This window comes from Morone saxatilis, unplaced genomic scaffold, assembly GCF_004916995.1.
Source record: "Morone saxatilis isolate NCDOM2014 unplaced genomic scaffold, NCSU_SB_2.0 Contig3, whole genome shotgun sequence".
In the NCBI taxonomy this organism is placed as follows: Eukaryota; Metazoa; Chordata; class Actinopteri; family Moronidae; genus Morone; species Morone saxatilis.
In genome coordinates, this window is record NW_023339873.1 from 14,255,352 (window position 1) to 14,267,758 (window position 12,407).

The following is a 12,407-nucleotide window of genomic DNA, read 5'->3' on the forward strand; positions in this document are numbered from 1 at the left end:
TAGGAGACTGGCACCACACCCACCAGCCTGCAGGCCTGGAGGTACAGTTCAGATATAGATGTCTGCTTCTTGCTCTCCTCTTTTTCTGGAAATGGGTCAACCCATACAGCATAAGTACCACTATATGAGCCCTTGTCTATACATAAAGTAATGGATGTATCTGTCACAGCAACCGTGTGACAGCAATAATGAATAAACAGTATGAATGTACAGCTTTACAGAGCAGCACAATGGCTTATACCAAGAATGAACTTTATTTACTTACCATCCCACTCCAAGTCTGTGTCAAACTCATCCTCCGTGCCTTGGGGTTGAATAGGGGAAGGACAATCATCGTCTTTTAAGCAGAGGGACTCAAAAGACAGCGTCGACATTGCTGCCTGCTGTCAGAGCCTATGTCCTGTCTGAAAACATTTCCCTAACACAAAATGAATACAGTTTTCAGGGTTATTTGTTCATTTATTCCTGTGTGTTCTGTAAGGGCCAGCACTGTGAAATAAAATAGGCCTGGGCTGTCCAGCAGGTAATTCTACCCTGCAGGTAACATGTCATGTGCAGGGACATTAACAATTTATGGCCCCGCATGGTTACAATCATGTGTTTTAGTAACTCCAAGCTAAACACTATAAGTACAGCATGACATAGTATGTGAAATTATAGTTTAAAGTAAAATAGCACTTTTACAGGCTTTTGACCATTTTCATATTATCTTATTTTATAGAATGCTAAATATTTTTTTGTTTTTTTTTAATCAGATTAAGACAACATTTAAAAAACAAAAACACATCCATGAGGAGGAGGACACCAGTGACATTTTAATTGACCCATAACCTCTCTCACGCACTTCAGAAAGCGCATGCGCTGATTAGAGTAGAGAAACATGATTGGCAGTGTGTTGTTTTACGCGCTGTACCCGTTATCACGGTACCTGAGCAGTCGAGCCACAAGTAAGTGCTGCAAACGTGTCGACTGAGCAACTTCTGAAAAACTATGTGTGCGTTTGACTTCAGTGTCAGTCATGGGGCTAGCGGCTGCTAATGTTAAATTTAGGTCGCTGCTGACTGAGCAGTTAGTCTTGACCACTATGGCGCCAGCGTTTGGTTGGTGATTTAAACTAGTATTTCATTACAAGCTCGGTACGACACGTTTCTCCTTGTTCTCCAGTGTGACAGTGCACTTTAGCTGACGTTAGCTCGTGATAACGTGTTAGCTTCCACCTGTTTGTTTTTTTTTAGCTCGCACTTTTTTTCACGTCTCTAATGACGTCAGGACGTCACCACGTGTGATTGCTTGGCTCTGTCGTTTGTGTGCAGTAGGACACGTTTTATATGTTGGATTTAATACTGGCAAAGTTAGCGACACAGGCTGAATGATTGAGTTCAGCATGAAAGCATCACTGTTTCCTGACATTAATCTTGTTTTGCAGAGGCATCCAAGAAGGATCTCCCTCCTGAAGTGGTTAATGGCACGGCAGTGTGGGATGGTGGTGCTGTTACAAGCAGAAAGTTCACCCAGTCTCAGACAACCCTGCTGGACCAGTGGCTCAGCCCAAGTGAAACGAAAGAAAGGATGAAAGAACCAAGGCCAGAAGAGGAAGACCACATGAGGCCTGACACAGACAAAGAACAGCTGATGGCTGTCCTGCACGAAGAGGCAAAGGATGAGGCCGCTTCGAAGACCAGTGAGGTGCAACCTGCGGTGAAGGAGCAAGAAGCAGAAACCAGAAATGGGCCACAACAAGACAAAGTGGAAGCTCCCAAGCAAGAGGACGAGGAAATAACTTTTCAAAACACAGAGGGTGAAAGTATTTTTCCAAATGAGGACATTAACCCAGAGCAAGAACTTAGGGCACAATTAGAGTGCCTGCAAACAGATGACAGTACTCAACCACCTCAAACCACCTATCCAGTGCAGAAACAAGTAGTGATACCAAGCCTAGAAGAGTCAGTAACTGTGGCTGAGCCCAGCATACGAGAAACCACCAGTCCAGTATGGGAACAAACACAGATACCAAGCATTGAAGAGTCAATAACTCCAGCTGAAATTACAGCTGAAGTAACTGAGTGCTGGGATGAATATATAGCTGCTGATGAAATGCATAGTGGGGAAAGTTCTAACCTAATATTTAACTCCCTTCTCTCTGACACCCACCTTAAACTCAGCGGGGAACATGCTACGCAAACTGGCTGGCACTTTCCTGCGGGACCTGGTCTGGCAGAAGAAGTGCAGTGCCTACTGGGGCAGTTTCCAGCAGTGAGCTATTACCCCCCAATAGAGCCGACGGTGCCATTTGAAGGTGAGGATCTTATTTTTCTTTTCACAGTCGTAATATTTCGACTGTCGTGAGATTTGTCTAAACTCACCAATGATGTAATACTCATCTGCTGCATAGAATTGTGTGTATGTGTTTGTTTTCCATCCAGTAATGTGGAGAGTGTGGGTGGAGGTGGATGAGAGTGCCTCTGCAGCATCCCATCTGCAACACCCATTCACAAAGCCTTGGATGGACTTCACTGTCATGTCCTACAACATCCTCGCACAGGACCTACTGGAGGCCAACCAGGAGCTGTACATACACTGCCCCCTGGAGGTGCTTGACTGGAGCTACCGGTGCAGCCTATTACTGGAGGAAATACTAAAATGGGCTCCAGATGTGAGTCAAATTCACCTTTTTTCACCCTGAAATTAAAAACTAGCAACACTTAATATCGAATCTGAAGTGTCCATTAATGAGTGGTTTATATCCTGTGTGTAGATTCTCTGTCTCCAAGAGGTTCAGGAGAACCACTACCACGAACAACTGTTTCCATTCCTGTGTCAGATGGGTAGGTTATCGGTGACAATACAGTGGAACAGTCACGTTGGAGGATATTATGACAAGACATTACATATATTGTCTTCATGTTGTCGCTCCAGGCTACACCTGTGTGTACAAGCGCCGCACGGGGACCAAGACAGACGGCTGTGCTACTTGCTATCGTAGCAGTTGCTTCTCTGAGATATCAGTCACCACGCTGGAGTTCTTCCGGCCTGAGACGGAGCTGCTGGACCGGCACAACGTGGGCATTGTTGTGTTGCTTCAGCCAGTGGTCACCCGGGGGTCGGAGGTCAAGGCGAAGGGCCCACCCCTCTGCGTGGCCAACACTCACCTCCTCTTCAACCCCAGGAGGGGCGATGTGAAGCTGGCTCAGCTAGCTATAATGCTGGCAGAAATTGACAGCGTGGTCAAGTCCTGTAAGGCCAAAGGCGAACACTGTAATCTTATTTTGTGTGGGGACTTTAACACTGTTCCCCACATGCCTCTGTACCAGCTGATCACCACCGGTGAGCTCTACTTCCGGGGTCTACCAGCGTGGATGGTGAGGATAATCAGTGCCTGCAAATATATCTATCTTCTCTGAGATGATGCTTTTCTGCCATGATGCTTGCAGGAATTACTTGTGTACCCATGTATGTTACATCCTCGTCCAACAGATATCCGGGCAAGAAGACCTGTCACACCGAGTCTATGGTCACAGGCTTTTTGCTCCCCTGTGGCCCAGCTGTCTGGGAATCACTGACAACTGCCAGTACACGACTGCCAAGGGGACATTTAAGAGCCAGAGTCAGAAACCAGGTGAGTGTTTGAAGCCGTGGCATGCTTTGTACCTACTGTTATTTTTGTCTTCTTTGTTTCATTCCCTCTCCCTCTCTTCACTTCCTATCCTACATTTGTTCTTCTTGTGCAGGGAAATATCAGTACAGCCAAGACTTCCTGCTGCAGCTGCGGTTCTGTCCAACTACATGTGTCCGTCCTCTGGACTTAGAGCTGATCCCAGGTGTGACTGACAACACACCAGGTACACTTCATTTACTTCATTTATTACCATTCTACCATTTACATGATTATCTGATTTTCATACCATATTGGTTTGAATATCTGGGTCATGTGTCTTTTTATGTACAGATGCTTCAAGGGAAAATCAGCCTTATGATAAAAGGTCAGTTAGCATCATGATTCAGAGTCAACCATCTTGCTTGTCACCTATGACCCAGGGTAAATGTGTGTGGTGCAAAACAACAAGATATAGGGGCTGTGGAATTGAGATGTGACTTTTTTTGTCATAAATTGTATCTCAGTTTCAGACACACTATCAGTCACCAGTTAGACCTGGAGTCTGTCTACACACACATCCTTCCAGGCTCTGGAAATCCAGAAGTCACGACCCTGCACTCTGAAGTGGGAGCCACTGTCGACTACATCTTCTACACTCCAAGACGCTACCACTTAACCGCTGATCAAAAAGGTTTGAGGACATGACACAAAGACTCTAAATTAATTTGCTACTGCAGAGAAATTATTAGTTTTTTTTTGTTTTGTTTTTTTTCTCAGTTGGTGGTGACTTTGAGAGTAAGGGTCTGAAGCTGATTGCTTCTCTCTCCCTCCTATCGGAGGATGTTGTGTGGTCAATGAGGGGCCTTCCCAATCACATATTCCCCTCTGACCATCTCAGTCTTCTGGCCAAATTCCAGCTGGACCTGGATGCTGCATGATGGAAAAGACTGGGTGAACTCAGAGAGATGTCGGAGGATAAGCATATTTTCATTCAAATGATTCAGGTCTTGCTCTGTACACATGTTGTTTATGTTAGTATGAATACCATTACTCGTGGTTCACTCCTGGCATCACAGGATCATACTTTTCTAACTTAATAGAAGTTAATATTTCTGTTTAAAAGAGCCAGGAAAAATAATGGATGCCAATATTAAGTCTTGTTCCACATGTTTTTTATAATGCAGAGCTATGGCTGAGATATGACAAATCTTATTAATAATGATGATGTAATAGTTCATTGAAAAAAAGAAGAAAGTTATTGCTTTAACTCTTATTGGTGTGATAATACACCGACCTGTTCATTTTGCTGTTTACAGCAAGTCACATTTTAATTTATTTTCAAATGAGAATTAGATATCTCTGATTGTGAGTCTGTTCTATTTTTTTCATACGGCAGAAAATATTGAATAAATATTTTCCATTAATTTGTGGCTCCTTTGTGCTTTTTGCTCTTTAACACATTACAGAAAGCACAAAGTCTGCCTCCAGGCATCAGAGTGTGTAGTTCTTTCCTGGATTTATAATGTAGCAGTTAAATGCATCCACCAGCAGTAAATCCCCCAGTCGATGTCTGGCTTTGTGTGTACCCTGCTTGGTCTAGCGTTGAGATTGTGACCCGGGCGTTTGCCCCCCCCCCCACGCCCATCTCAAACACTGAGGTACTCTGTCAGGGCGAAGATGTTTGTGGGTGTGTCTGGTTGATGCATGAATGAATAATTCATGTAGATAGTTGAGTGTTCATGCATGATGGAGCGCAGTGAGAGCTTTGTGTTTATGTGGACTGTAGAATATTTGTGAAGGTGAGGCATCAGTAGGATGTCTGTCACTCGCTCCACACTTCTTGACAGTACTATGTAAATATATTTGCCATACAATACCATCATCCATAAGTTAAAGACTTTAGTGTATAGAGGAACTGGATTGTGTGTCTTCACTTACCATGTGGCATTAAATACCCCCCCCCCCCACCCTCAATATAGGTCATTATGTCTTCTGTTTATATCTTACAAACGCTGGTGGACAAAGTGTTTGACATCTGGAATCCCCTGGATGGGAGGATAGGGATTTGTTTATCATGACTTTTATCTCTTCATAATTCACCAAGGCAACTTCCACAACATTAACAAACCATTTGTTTTAAGGAGCTTACTTGCACAAATCACGTCACTCTTTCTTAAATAACATGACGGTATTTTACCGTATTAGCTGATGGCTGTGTGGTGAGATTCACTTGGGGATCCAATAAACAGCAGGATCCCTGATCATGAGAACACATGCTGCCTGCATACTACAGCTATTATTTATATGACTGCAGCACTGGCCACACCTAAACAATATACATATGGAATGATAACTGGAAACAGTGTCAGGCTTACTTTTGTCCAAATAGTTTTTCTATTTCAGAAGAATTAATAGATATAATGAATCTAGAGGGTTAACATGTTGAAGTTGTCCCACTTGGTCAGAATGAGTGTGTGTGAGTGTGTTTTGCTGCACACAGGCTTCCCATTTATGGAGTTGCTGGAGTTAAGTTTCCTTTGTGTAAACGGTTAGTGTTAAGAGATCTCCTGAGTCTGCCCGCATCATTTGCCTTGATGCCAAAAGATGCCCTTCAACTGAGGACACCCTGTGCTCAGTTTGAATTATTGGTTGATGGAAAACTGGCACCATTCCCTGCCTGACAACTTATTACAGCATACCTACTGATTAGCTGCTGAGTTTCTGAAGTTTTTTGGGATGCAGACTGCTTAAAAAAGGGCCAGAAGATTAAATACATACCCATGAATTTATAAGAAATTCCTATTACGGCAGAATTGAATAAGAAAACTGTGTCGCCACAATCCAAGTGAGCCTTTATTGTGATCCTGTAAATCAAGTCTTTTGTTACAAAACAATTGTGTTACAGAGCACTGAAATGAAAAATGGACAACACCTACAGTACTGTACACATAAAAATGTTGACTGTGGCAACATATTTAAAACAGGTTGTGGAAAATATTACATGGTCCACTGGTGATCACTAACACTGAAGGAAGTATAAAATGACAGAATTTCCAATTTAAAAAAATACAAAATGCAGATAAAAGTGCTGTAAACAAACTTCTTTACACCTCAAATGGAAGTCAGTTGCTTGGATACCACTTAAGGCAAGTGAAATATTGGATAAAATTGCTACAAATAAAAGTTAGAAACAATGTATATATAAAGCAGTTATACAGTACATATAAACTGACTTGTCTTTAATTTACATCTACATTAAATGCAGACGAGGTCAGTCAGCTGCGTTGCCATGTGTCACCTTGATAATTGTCTTGATTCATGTGAAAGGTTCTCCTGTTTCTCATTATCACTCTACAGATACCTTTATAGTCTTGGATACACTTGTAGTATATTGTGTATTCAATCCCATATTCCCTTAACATCTCAATAAGGTAAATAGCATACCAAACATGCTAGCATCTGGATATTAGATGTCAAAAAACTCAATTTATTTCATTCATTTTCAGTATTTTGGAGGAGCAGAGATTACACTGCTTTGTGTTTAGTTATGCAATGAGACTTAACGGGTTGGATATGAAAAAAAAAAAAAAGATTTTTCTTCTCTTTGAATTTTCATACAAGGCACGAGGGTAGTGGTTTGCAAACTAGTCACTACACAAGCAGTTGCTGCCCAGCAGAGCCTAAGTGGATTTAAAATGACATTACATGTATTTGCACACTCACAGTATGACGATACAGATTGCAGACAAGCCTTAAGAGCTTCTGTTGAACGTAACACCACATAAACCTATGATATGTCCAGTAGCACAATTACACTGAGTGGTAGTCCTGCCCAGCATCGGGGAAGTCATATTTCTCATTGTGTTGAGTAAGCAAAACACTGCAGTTATTTAAAAATATTTTACAAAGTACTGCACATTTGACCCCTTTTTATAATTTGGGAACATTGCCAGCACCAATTACTATCCACAGTACAGCTCTAGTAAACGCCTCATACACATGGAAGCTGAATGAGGCATTTGTTTTGAGACGAAAAGTTGCTGGTGACCTATTCAACATTGCATCCTGTGAATAGGCCAATGTGTTGTACAAAGAATAAAGAGTAAATCAATGGCCCCATGAAACAAGTGTGTGGTACCTTGTAACTTTACAAGCAAGCTAAAATTCTTCTTCAGACTCGAATCTGGTATCCATTCATGTCTGCAGACGACTTTTGCTCCAAAACCTTCTTCTCTCCGGAGGGACTGCAACAAAACAAACAGTAATAAGAGACGAGACAATAGGTTTTATTCACATAAGAAGGAAACCGTGACTAATTCAGACTCCTTTGCCTTAGATCATGAGACGTCTGCAGTCAGACTTTTTTCCAGTGACTAAAAACATTTCACATCAGTGGACATGGTGCCTGTGTTTTTAGTGACGAACCAAGTATCTGGAGCACATGATTAATCATACCGTCTCTCAACACGGCTGATCCTGCGTATGGGGCTGCTTGGTCCTCTGAGGGGAGAACCCATGCTGTTTTTCCTGTCTTTGGTGGGAGAGGGCGGTGCAGGCTTTCCAATCTGCAAAAACAATTCACACGGCAGAATTTCAATCACTTTTAAAAAAACACCAACTGGGCTACGCTAACTATGCTTATGTCCTCACTGTACAGGGAGAGATGCCCAATGTCAGCAGCTGAAATCTGTCTGCAGCTTTAATGTGATTGTGCAGAGCACTCACTGTAAAAGATCAGCTATTGATGGATTGAGCCGGCCATGCATGAAGCACTGCAGAGCAGAGTCAAGCCATCGCATTAGTTTTATTATACACAGACCTCAGCATCAAGGCTGCCATCATTATGTTAGTGTGAGAGGTGATGAGAGAGCATCGTTTGAGAGAAATCGCTTCTCAAATAGCAGGTCAACCCTGTGTCACTGTGCGTGAAGACGCAGCACGTCAACAGAAAACCTAATAAGCAGTTAGGAAGGACGGATTCAGTTTCCTTTAGTCCTGCAAGAGCATCAGCTTATACTGGTGTCAGTCACTAGATGATGCAAAGTTTTAACATTTGAATACAGAAGAAATGTTTAAGAAACAGTAAGAAAAAGCTAAAAGCTATGGTTATATTGCAATCTTTCTGCAATGCGATCATTCACAATGTTTATGAAAACTCCCCTACAGAACACATTCCCTGATTGCTGTTTGCCCCAGATACCACTGTGCTCTACCTTCAGCCTCATGTCTCGAGTGTGCCTCTCCAGCTCCTTGCGTAGCTCCTCCTTGGTCAGCTTGTCCACATCTAGTATGGAATGTTTCCATTCTATCTGCTCTACGCTGTGCGGGTCATGGGACACGTACTGGCCGATCCTGACCTTGCGCAGGGTGTGCCAGTAGCCCCTGTAGGCTCCTTCATACTCTTGCACCAAATCCATCAGAGTCCGGAACTCCAGGGGCTTGAACATGAGGTCCTCCCTCCGGCTAATGCCCAGCGCTCCGAAGCGTCCCCCGCTGTGAACTCCCAGCACGATGTGGTGGAAGTGGTTCCCTGAGAACTGAGACTGAAAGCTAAGGGGGAAGCGCTCCACACCCGGCATGTTGTTGGTGAGGTAACTGTGTGAAGGTGGGTCAAGGAAATTTGATCTCCGAATCGAGTCTCTCGAGCAACAAAAGTCTGCCAAAAAACACATTAGGCCTCATTATTATTGTCAGTCTTTAGAGTCATTGCAATGAAACATACAACAATACAACTTTAAGATATTAAAACATATAAAGTGTCATGCAACATGATCTGCCACTGTAAGGATACATCCCCAGGATCACCGCCTCCAGGCATTTGATTGGCAGAGCCTCCCGTGTCATCTCTTTAGCAATATCCATCAACCTGTGCAGAACAATTGAACAAGAGAGTGACACTTTTACTGGGTATCTGTGGTATAAGACACTAGTGCACTACTGAGCGCACAACAAATGAATGATGTACACGCTTATTGATTTTAATGCAGACAAGACAAACATTTTCCATGAGCCAGCGAAATAAAATTAGTGGTACTAAATCCAATAAAGCGTGGTCTGGAAAACTGTGTTCCAGGCCTCGGCTGCTTGCCGTTGTTTCTACTCATAGAGCTCTGGGTTGAACCAGAGCTGATCAACACACATCAGGCTTTAGCAGCACAAAATAAATCATAAGAAACGTCAACGCTGACATCCCTGTGACTGCTGCCACAAAGCTCTGTGAGTCTATCTCTGACGATCAGTCAGATAAAAGAAACAAATGTGCTTACGCAGTAAGAGGCCGGCTCTTCTTAATTTCAAAAAACTGTGTTCCCGTGTGATTGTACCTGGAGGACATAGTTAAGGTTGCGCCGTAACGGAGCAATGTGACACTGCTTTTGGGAGAAAACTCTGCTGCATGCGGCGGGGAGGACAGACAACCACTTACAGCGCTTTGTGATATTCATAGGTTGTTGGTTAATTATGGATGAATCTCTGCTCTGACTGGAAATCAAGCTTAATATAGAAAATAGTATCCACACAGTGGCCTAGTTTATACTGTTTGACCCATATTTAATCACTGGGATTAATAAAAGGTAGTTTGTAAGCATTAATTTACATCGTTCATCCATCTTAGTAAGATCAGTGTGCAGAATATATTTCCCTACTATAAATGGCATGTTTTACTAACCAGCCAGTTGTACCAACTTAGTCAAAGGATACTGCAATTCCCTGATGTATTTCTGTATGGCTTCCAGACGCTGTGGGATAGTCGTAGTAGGTTGGTATGTAGGCACACTCGGTATTGGAATCTGTGGGACGGAGCATCCAAACAACTGCATTAGCATTACACAATCCCAATATTGTCGTCTTGTTGTGACTCTTCTCTATTCAGCATAACTAACGGCAAGAGTTATCTTAATGGCTCTTTAACCGCTCTCATGAGGAATGAATGAAAAGTACCATTCTTCTGTGTCCAAAACATCTGTATGGTGCAAATGTGCTGTAAACAAAACAACCATTGTGTTTTACTACTGTGATGAAACTGTGATGAAACTGGAATAAATAACTATTGAGGAAAAATAATCAGTTACAGTGGAGTATTTGGGGTTGGTTTAGTGGCACATGGCGTTCTGTATTTCTATCAGCAATGTGGGAGAGCATAGTAACACTGTAACTCAACATTTCCCCACAACACATGGGTGTAAATTGCTTCTCCACTGTTCGCAAAGCCTTCACTGTGCACAGTGTGAAGTGCACCGCTTACTCCTGCCATGTTTAATCTGCCGCCGCTTTTCATATTCAACCATTTTACCTTGGGCAGGTCAGTGGCACGCCGGACCTCCTTCCCCAAAGCTTCACCATTGGGGTGTATTCGAGCCACATGGCGCCACATCCTCTCCCAAGTCTCCTCATCCACCGGGAGGCCTCCTCTGTTCACGTAGAAAGGCACCCCTCCATCCCTCAGCTCTTCTTCACCCTCATCCTCCTGCTCCTCGTCTCTCTCCTGCACTGAGCCCACAGTGGCCCTCAGCATCCCTTCTCCTCCTCCTTCTCCTCCTCCTCCACCAGGAAGACCAGCTGAGTTCAGGCACACACAACGTCCTGACTGATGCCTTGGACCTTTTCCTGCTGGTTAATCTGCTTGCAGGTTTAAGTAGGTTCCCACAACAGATGGCCAACTCATGACACCCAGCAGCTGGTGCCACCAGTCTCTTAAAAACAAAAAGTCAATGCTGTGGTGTCTTATATCTTAAAGGTGATCTGCTGTGGTTGAAACTCACCTCTGTAGTAGCAGCAGCAGCTGGAGATGCAGCAATAATTTAAAAAGGTGAAGAAGAAAAAAAATCCTCTTTTTAGAATAAAGAAGGAAAAAGCACTTTGGTTAGATGTAGTAGACTACAGGCCATTCAATGATCACATATTCATGTAAATCAACAAACTAAGACACTAAGGTGGTTCAGCCTTTAGATGCGGAGCCTATTTTAAAGACAGAAACTGTGAAAGTTCATCATCAAGCAAACACAAGCCCGCCAGTGTAAAGCTATCAGCCGTAAACCGGATTGACTCTGCAGACAACAAAGTATTAGAAATGACTAATTCCCTGTTACCGTTAGAGGTCATTCACAGCGCACATGTATCCCGCAAATCACTGCTGCCGCACAATCCAATCCCATCACCTCGACACTCCTCAGACGGCCGCTTCATCTCCGTCTCAAACCATTTCCTCGCCAGTCAGCCGGCTCATTGTTCAGGCAGATGCTCCTGGGCTCAGTGACTGCGGGTTGGATTCACGTCCAACGAGCCGCTCAGACACTCCCAGATCACCATCTACTGCGCATGCTCCCTACTTAGCGGATGATCTAAGCCGTGACAAATGCTGCATTCAGGTGCTTCCCGGAAGGTGCAAATCTCAGATACGCCAACTCTTCTTCTCATGTTTCAATGTACTAATCTAACAGCATAGTGTTTGGTTAAAAATACATTTCAGACATTTCTCAAAGATAAAAAGAAAACTATATATATATAAAAAAAGATAATGAAAATAGACATCCTACAGTTACAATCAAGTCAAGTAAAAAGTGTTTTAAAGATTGTTTTTACCATCAGTTGAAATTCCAGCATCCTCTTGTCATGTCACAATCGACTTTATTAGTAATTCATTTGTCATTAATTTAAGTAATAGGAATTATATGTTATATATGTATATATAAGTATATGTAATCATTAGTTTAACATTTACATTGTAACTAAAGTCAAAACAGTAGAATTAAGAAGACAGATATAACTATGTAAATATGTCCCTAGGTTATGTTTCCCATGTTAAATCAGCAAC

At 42.8% G+C, this 12,407-nt stretch overlaps 3 protein-coding genes across 5 annotated transcripts in view; 1 reads left to right on the forward strand and 2 right to left on the reverse strand.

Annotated features, from left to right (window-relative positions):
- The window catches only part of LOC118336938 (leucine-rich repeat-containing protein 74A), a 3,904-nt gene extending 3,412 nt beyond the window's left edge, over positions 1–492 (reverse strand). The window contains 2 exon segments of the mRNA XM_035673710.1: positions 9–85; positions 266–492. Coding sequence (XP_035529603.1) covers positions 9–85; positions 266–374 — 186 coding nt within the window. The 5' untranslated portion in view covers positions 375–492.
- Positions 493–803: 311 nt separating this feature from the next.
- On the forward strand, positions 804–5,019 carry angel1 (angel homolog 1 (Drosophila)). 2 transcript variants are annotated; one of them, XM_035674342.1, is made up of 10 exons: positions 804–947; positions 1,427–2,296; positions 2,424–2,653; positions 2,756–2,825; positions 2,917–3,359; positions 3,475–3,616; positions 3,729–3,839; positions 3,947–3,980; positions 4,120–4,286; positions 4,373–5,019. In XM_035674342.1, the coding sequence occupies exons 1-10, from the start codon at positions 881–883 to the stop codon at positions 4,531–4,533; spliced, it is 2,295 nt and encodes a 764-aa protein (XP_035530235.1). In that variant the 5' UTR covers positions 804–880; the 3' UTR covers positions 4,534–5,019. The 2 variants fall into 2 exon arrangements, with proteins under 2 accessions (XP_035530235.1, XP_035530236.1); XM_035674343.1 differs by having other exon boundaries at positions 3,729–3,818.
- Positions 5,020–6,435: 1,416 nt separating this feature from the next.
- Positions 6,436–11,888, reverse strand: vash1 (vasohibin 1). 2 transcript variants are annotated; one of them, XM_035674788.1, is made up of 8 exons: positions 11,683–11,888; positions 10,887–11,375; positions 10,295–10,383; positions 9,862–9,918; positions 9,387–9,461; positions 8,809–9,190; positions 8,051–8,160; positions 6,436–7,839 (listed from the first exon to the last, which is right to left on the reverse strand). In XM_035674788.1, exons 2-8 carry the CDS (start codon positions 11,106–11,108, stop codon positions 7,767–7,769), a joined length of 1,008 nt encoding a protein of 335 aa, XP_035530681.1. In that variant the 5' UTR covers positions 11,109–11,375; positions 11,683–11,888; the 3' UTR covers positions 6,436–7,766. The 2 variants fall into 2 exon arrangements, with proteins under 2 accessions (XP_035530681.1, XP_035530680.1); XM_035674787.1 differs by having other exon boundaries at positions 10,887–11,888.
- Positions 11,889–12,407: the final 519 nt, after the last annotated feature.

Excerpts from the sequence above, each read along its gene's own strand:
- angel1 (XM_035674342.1), top strand. The coding sequence starts at position 881 with ATGATTGGCAGTGTGTTGTTTTACGCGCTGTACCCGTTATCACGGTAC. Across the intron at positions 2,297-2,423 it reads GCCGACGGTGCCATTTGAAG|TAATGTGGAGAGTGTGGGTG; the intron begins GTGAGGATCTTA and ends TTTTCCATCCAG. Across the intron at positions 3,981-4,119 it reads AATCAGCCTTATGATAAAAG|TTTCAGACACACTATCAGTC; the intron begins GTCAGTTAGCAT and ends ATTGTATCTCAG.
- vash1 (XM_035674788.1), bottom strand. The coding sequence starts at position 11,108 with ATGCTGAGGGCCACTGTGGGCTCAGTGCAGGAGAGAGACGAGGAGCAG. Across the intron at positions 9,191-9,386 it reads GAGGCGGTGATCCTGGGGAT|TTACCTCACCAACAACATGC; the intron begins GTATCCTTACAG and ends ACCTTCACACAG. Across the intron at positions 8,161-8,808 it reads CTCGAGACATGAGGCTGAAG|ATTGGAAAGCCTGCACCGCC; the intron begins GTAGAGCACAGT and ends TTGTTTTTGCAG.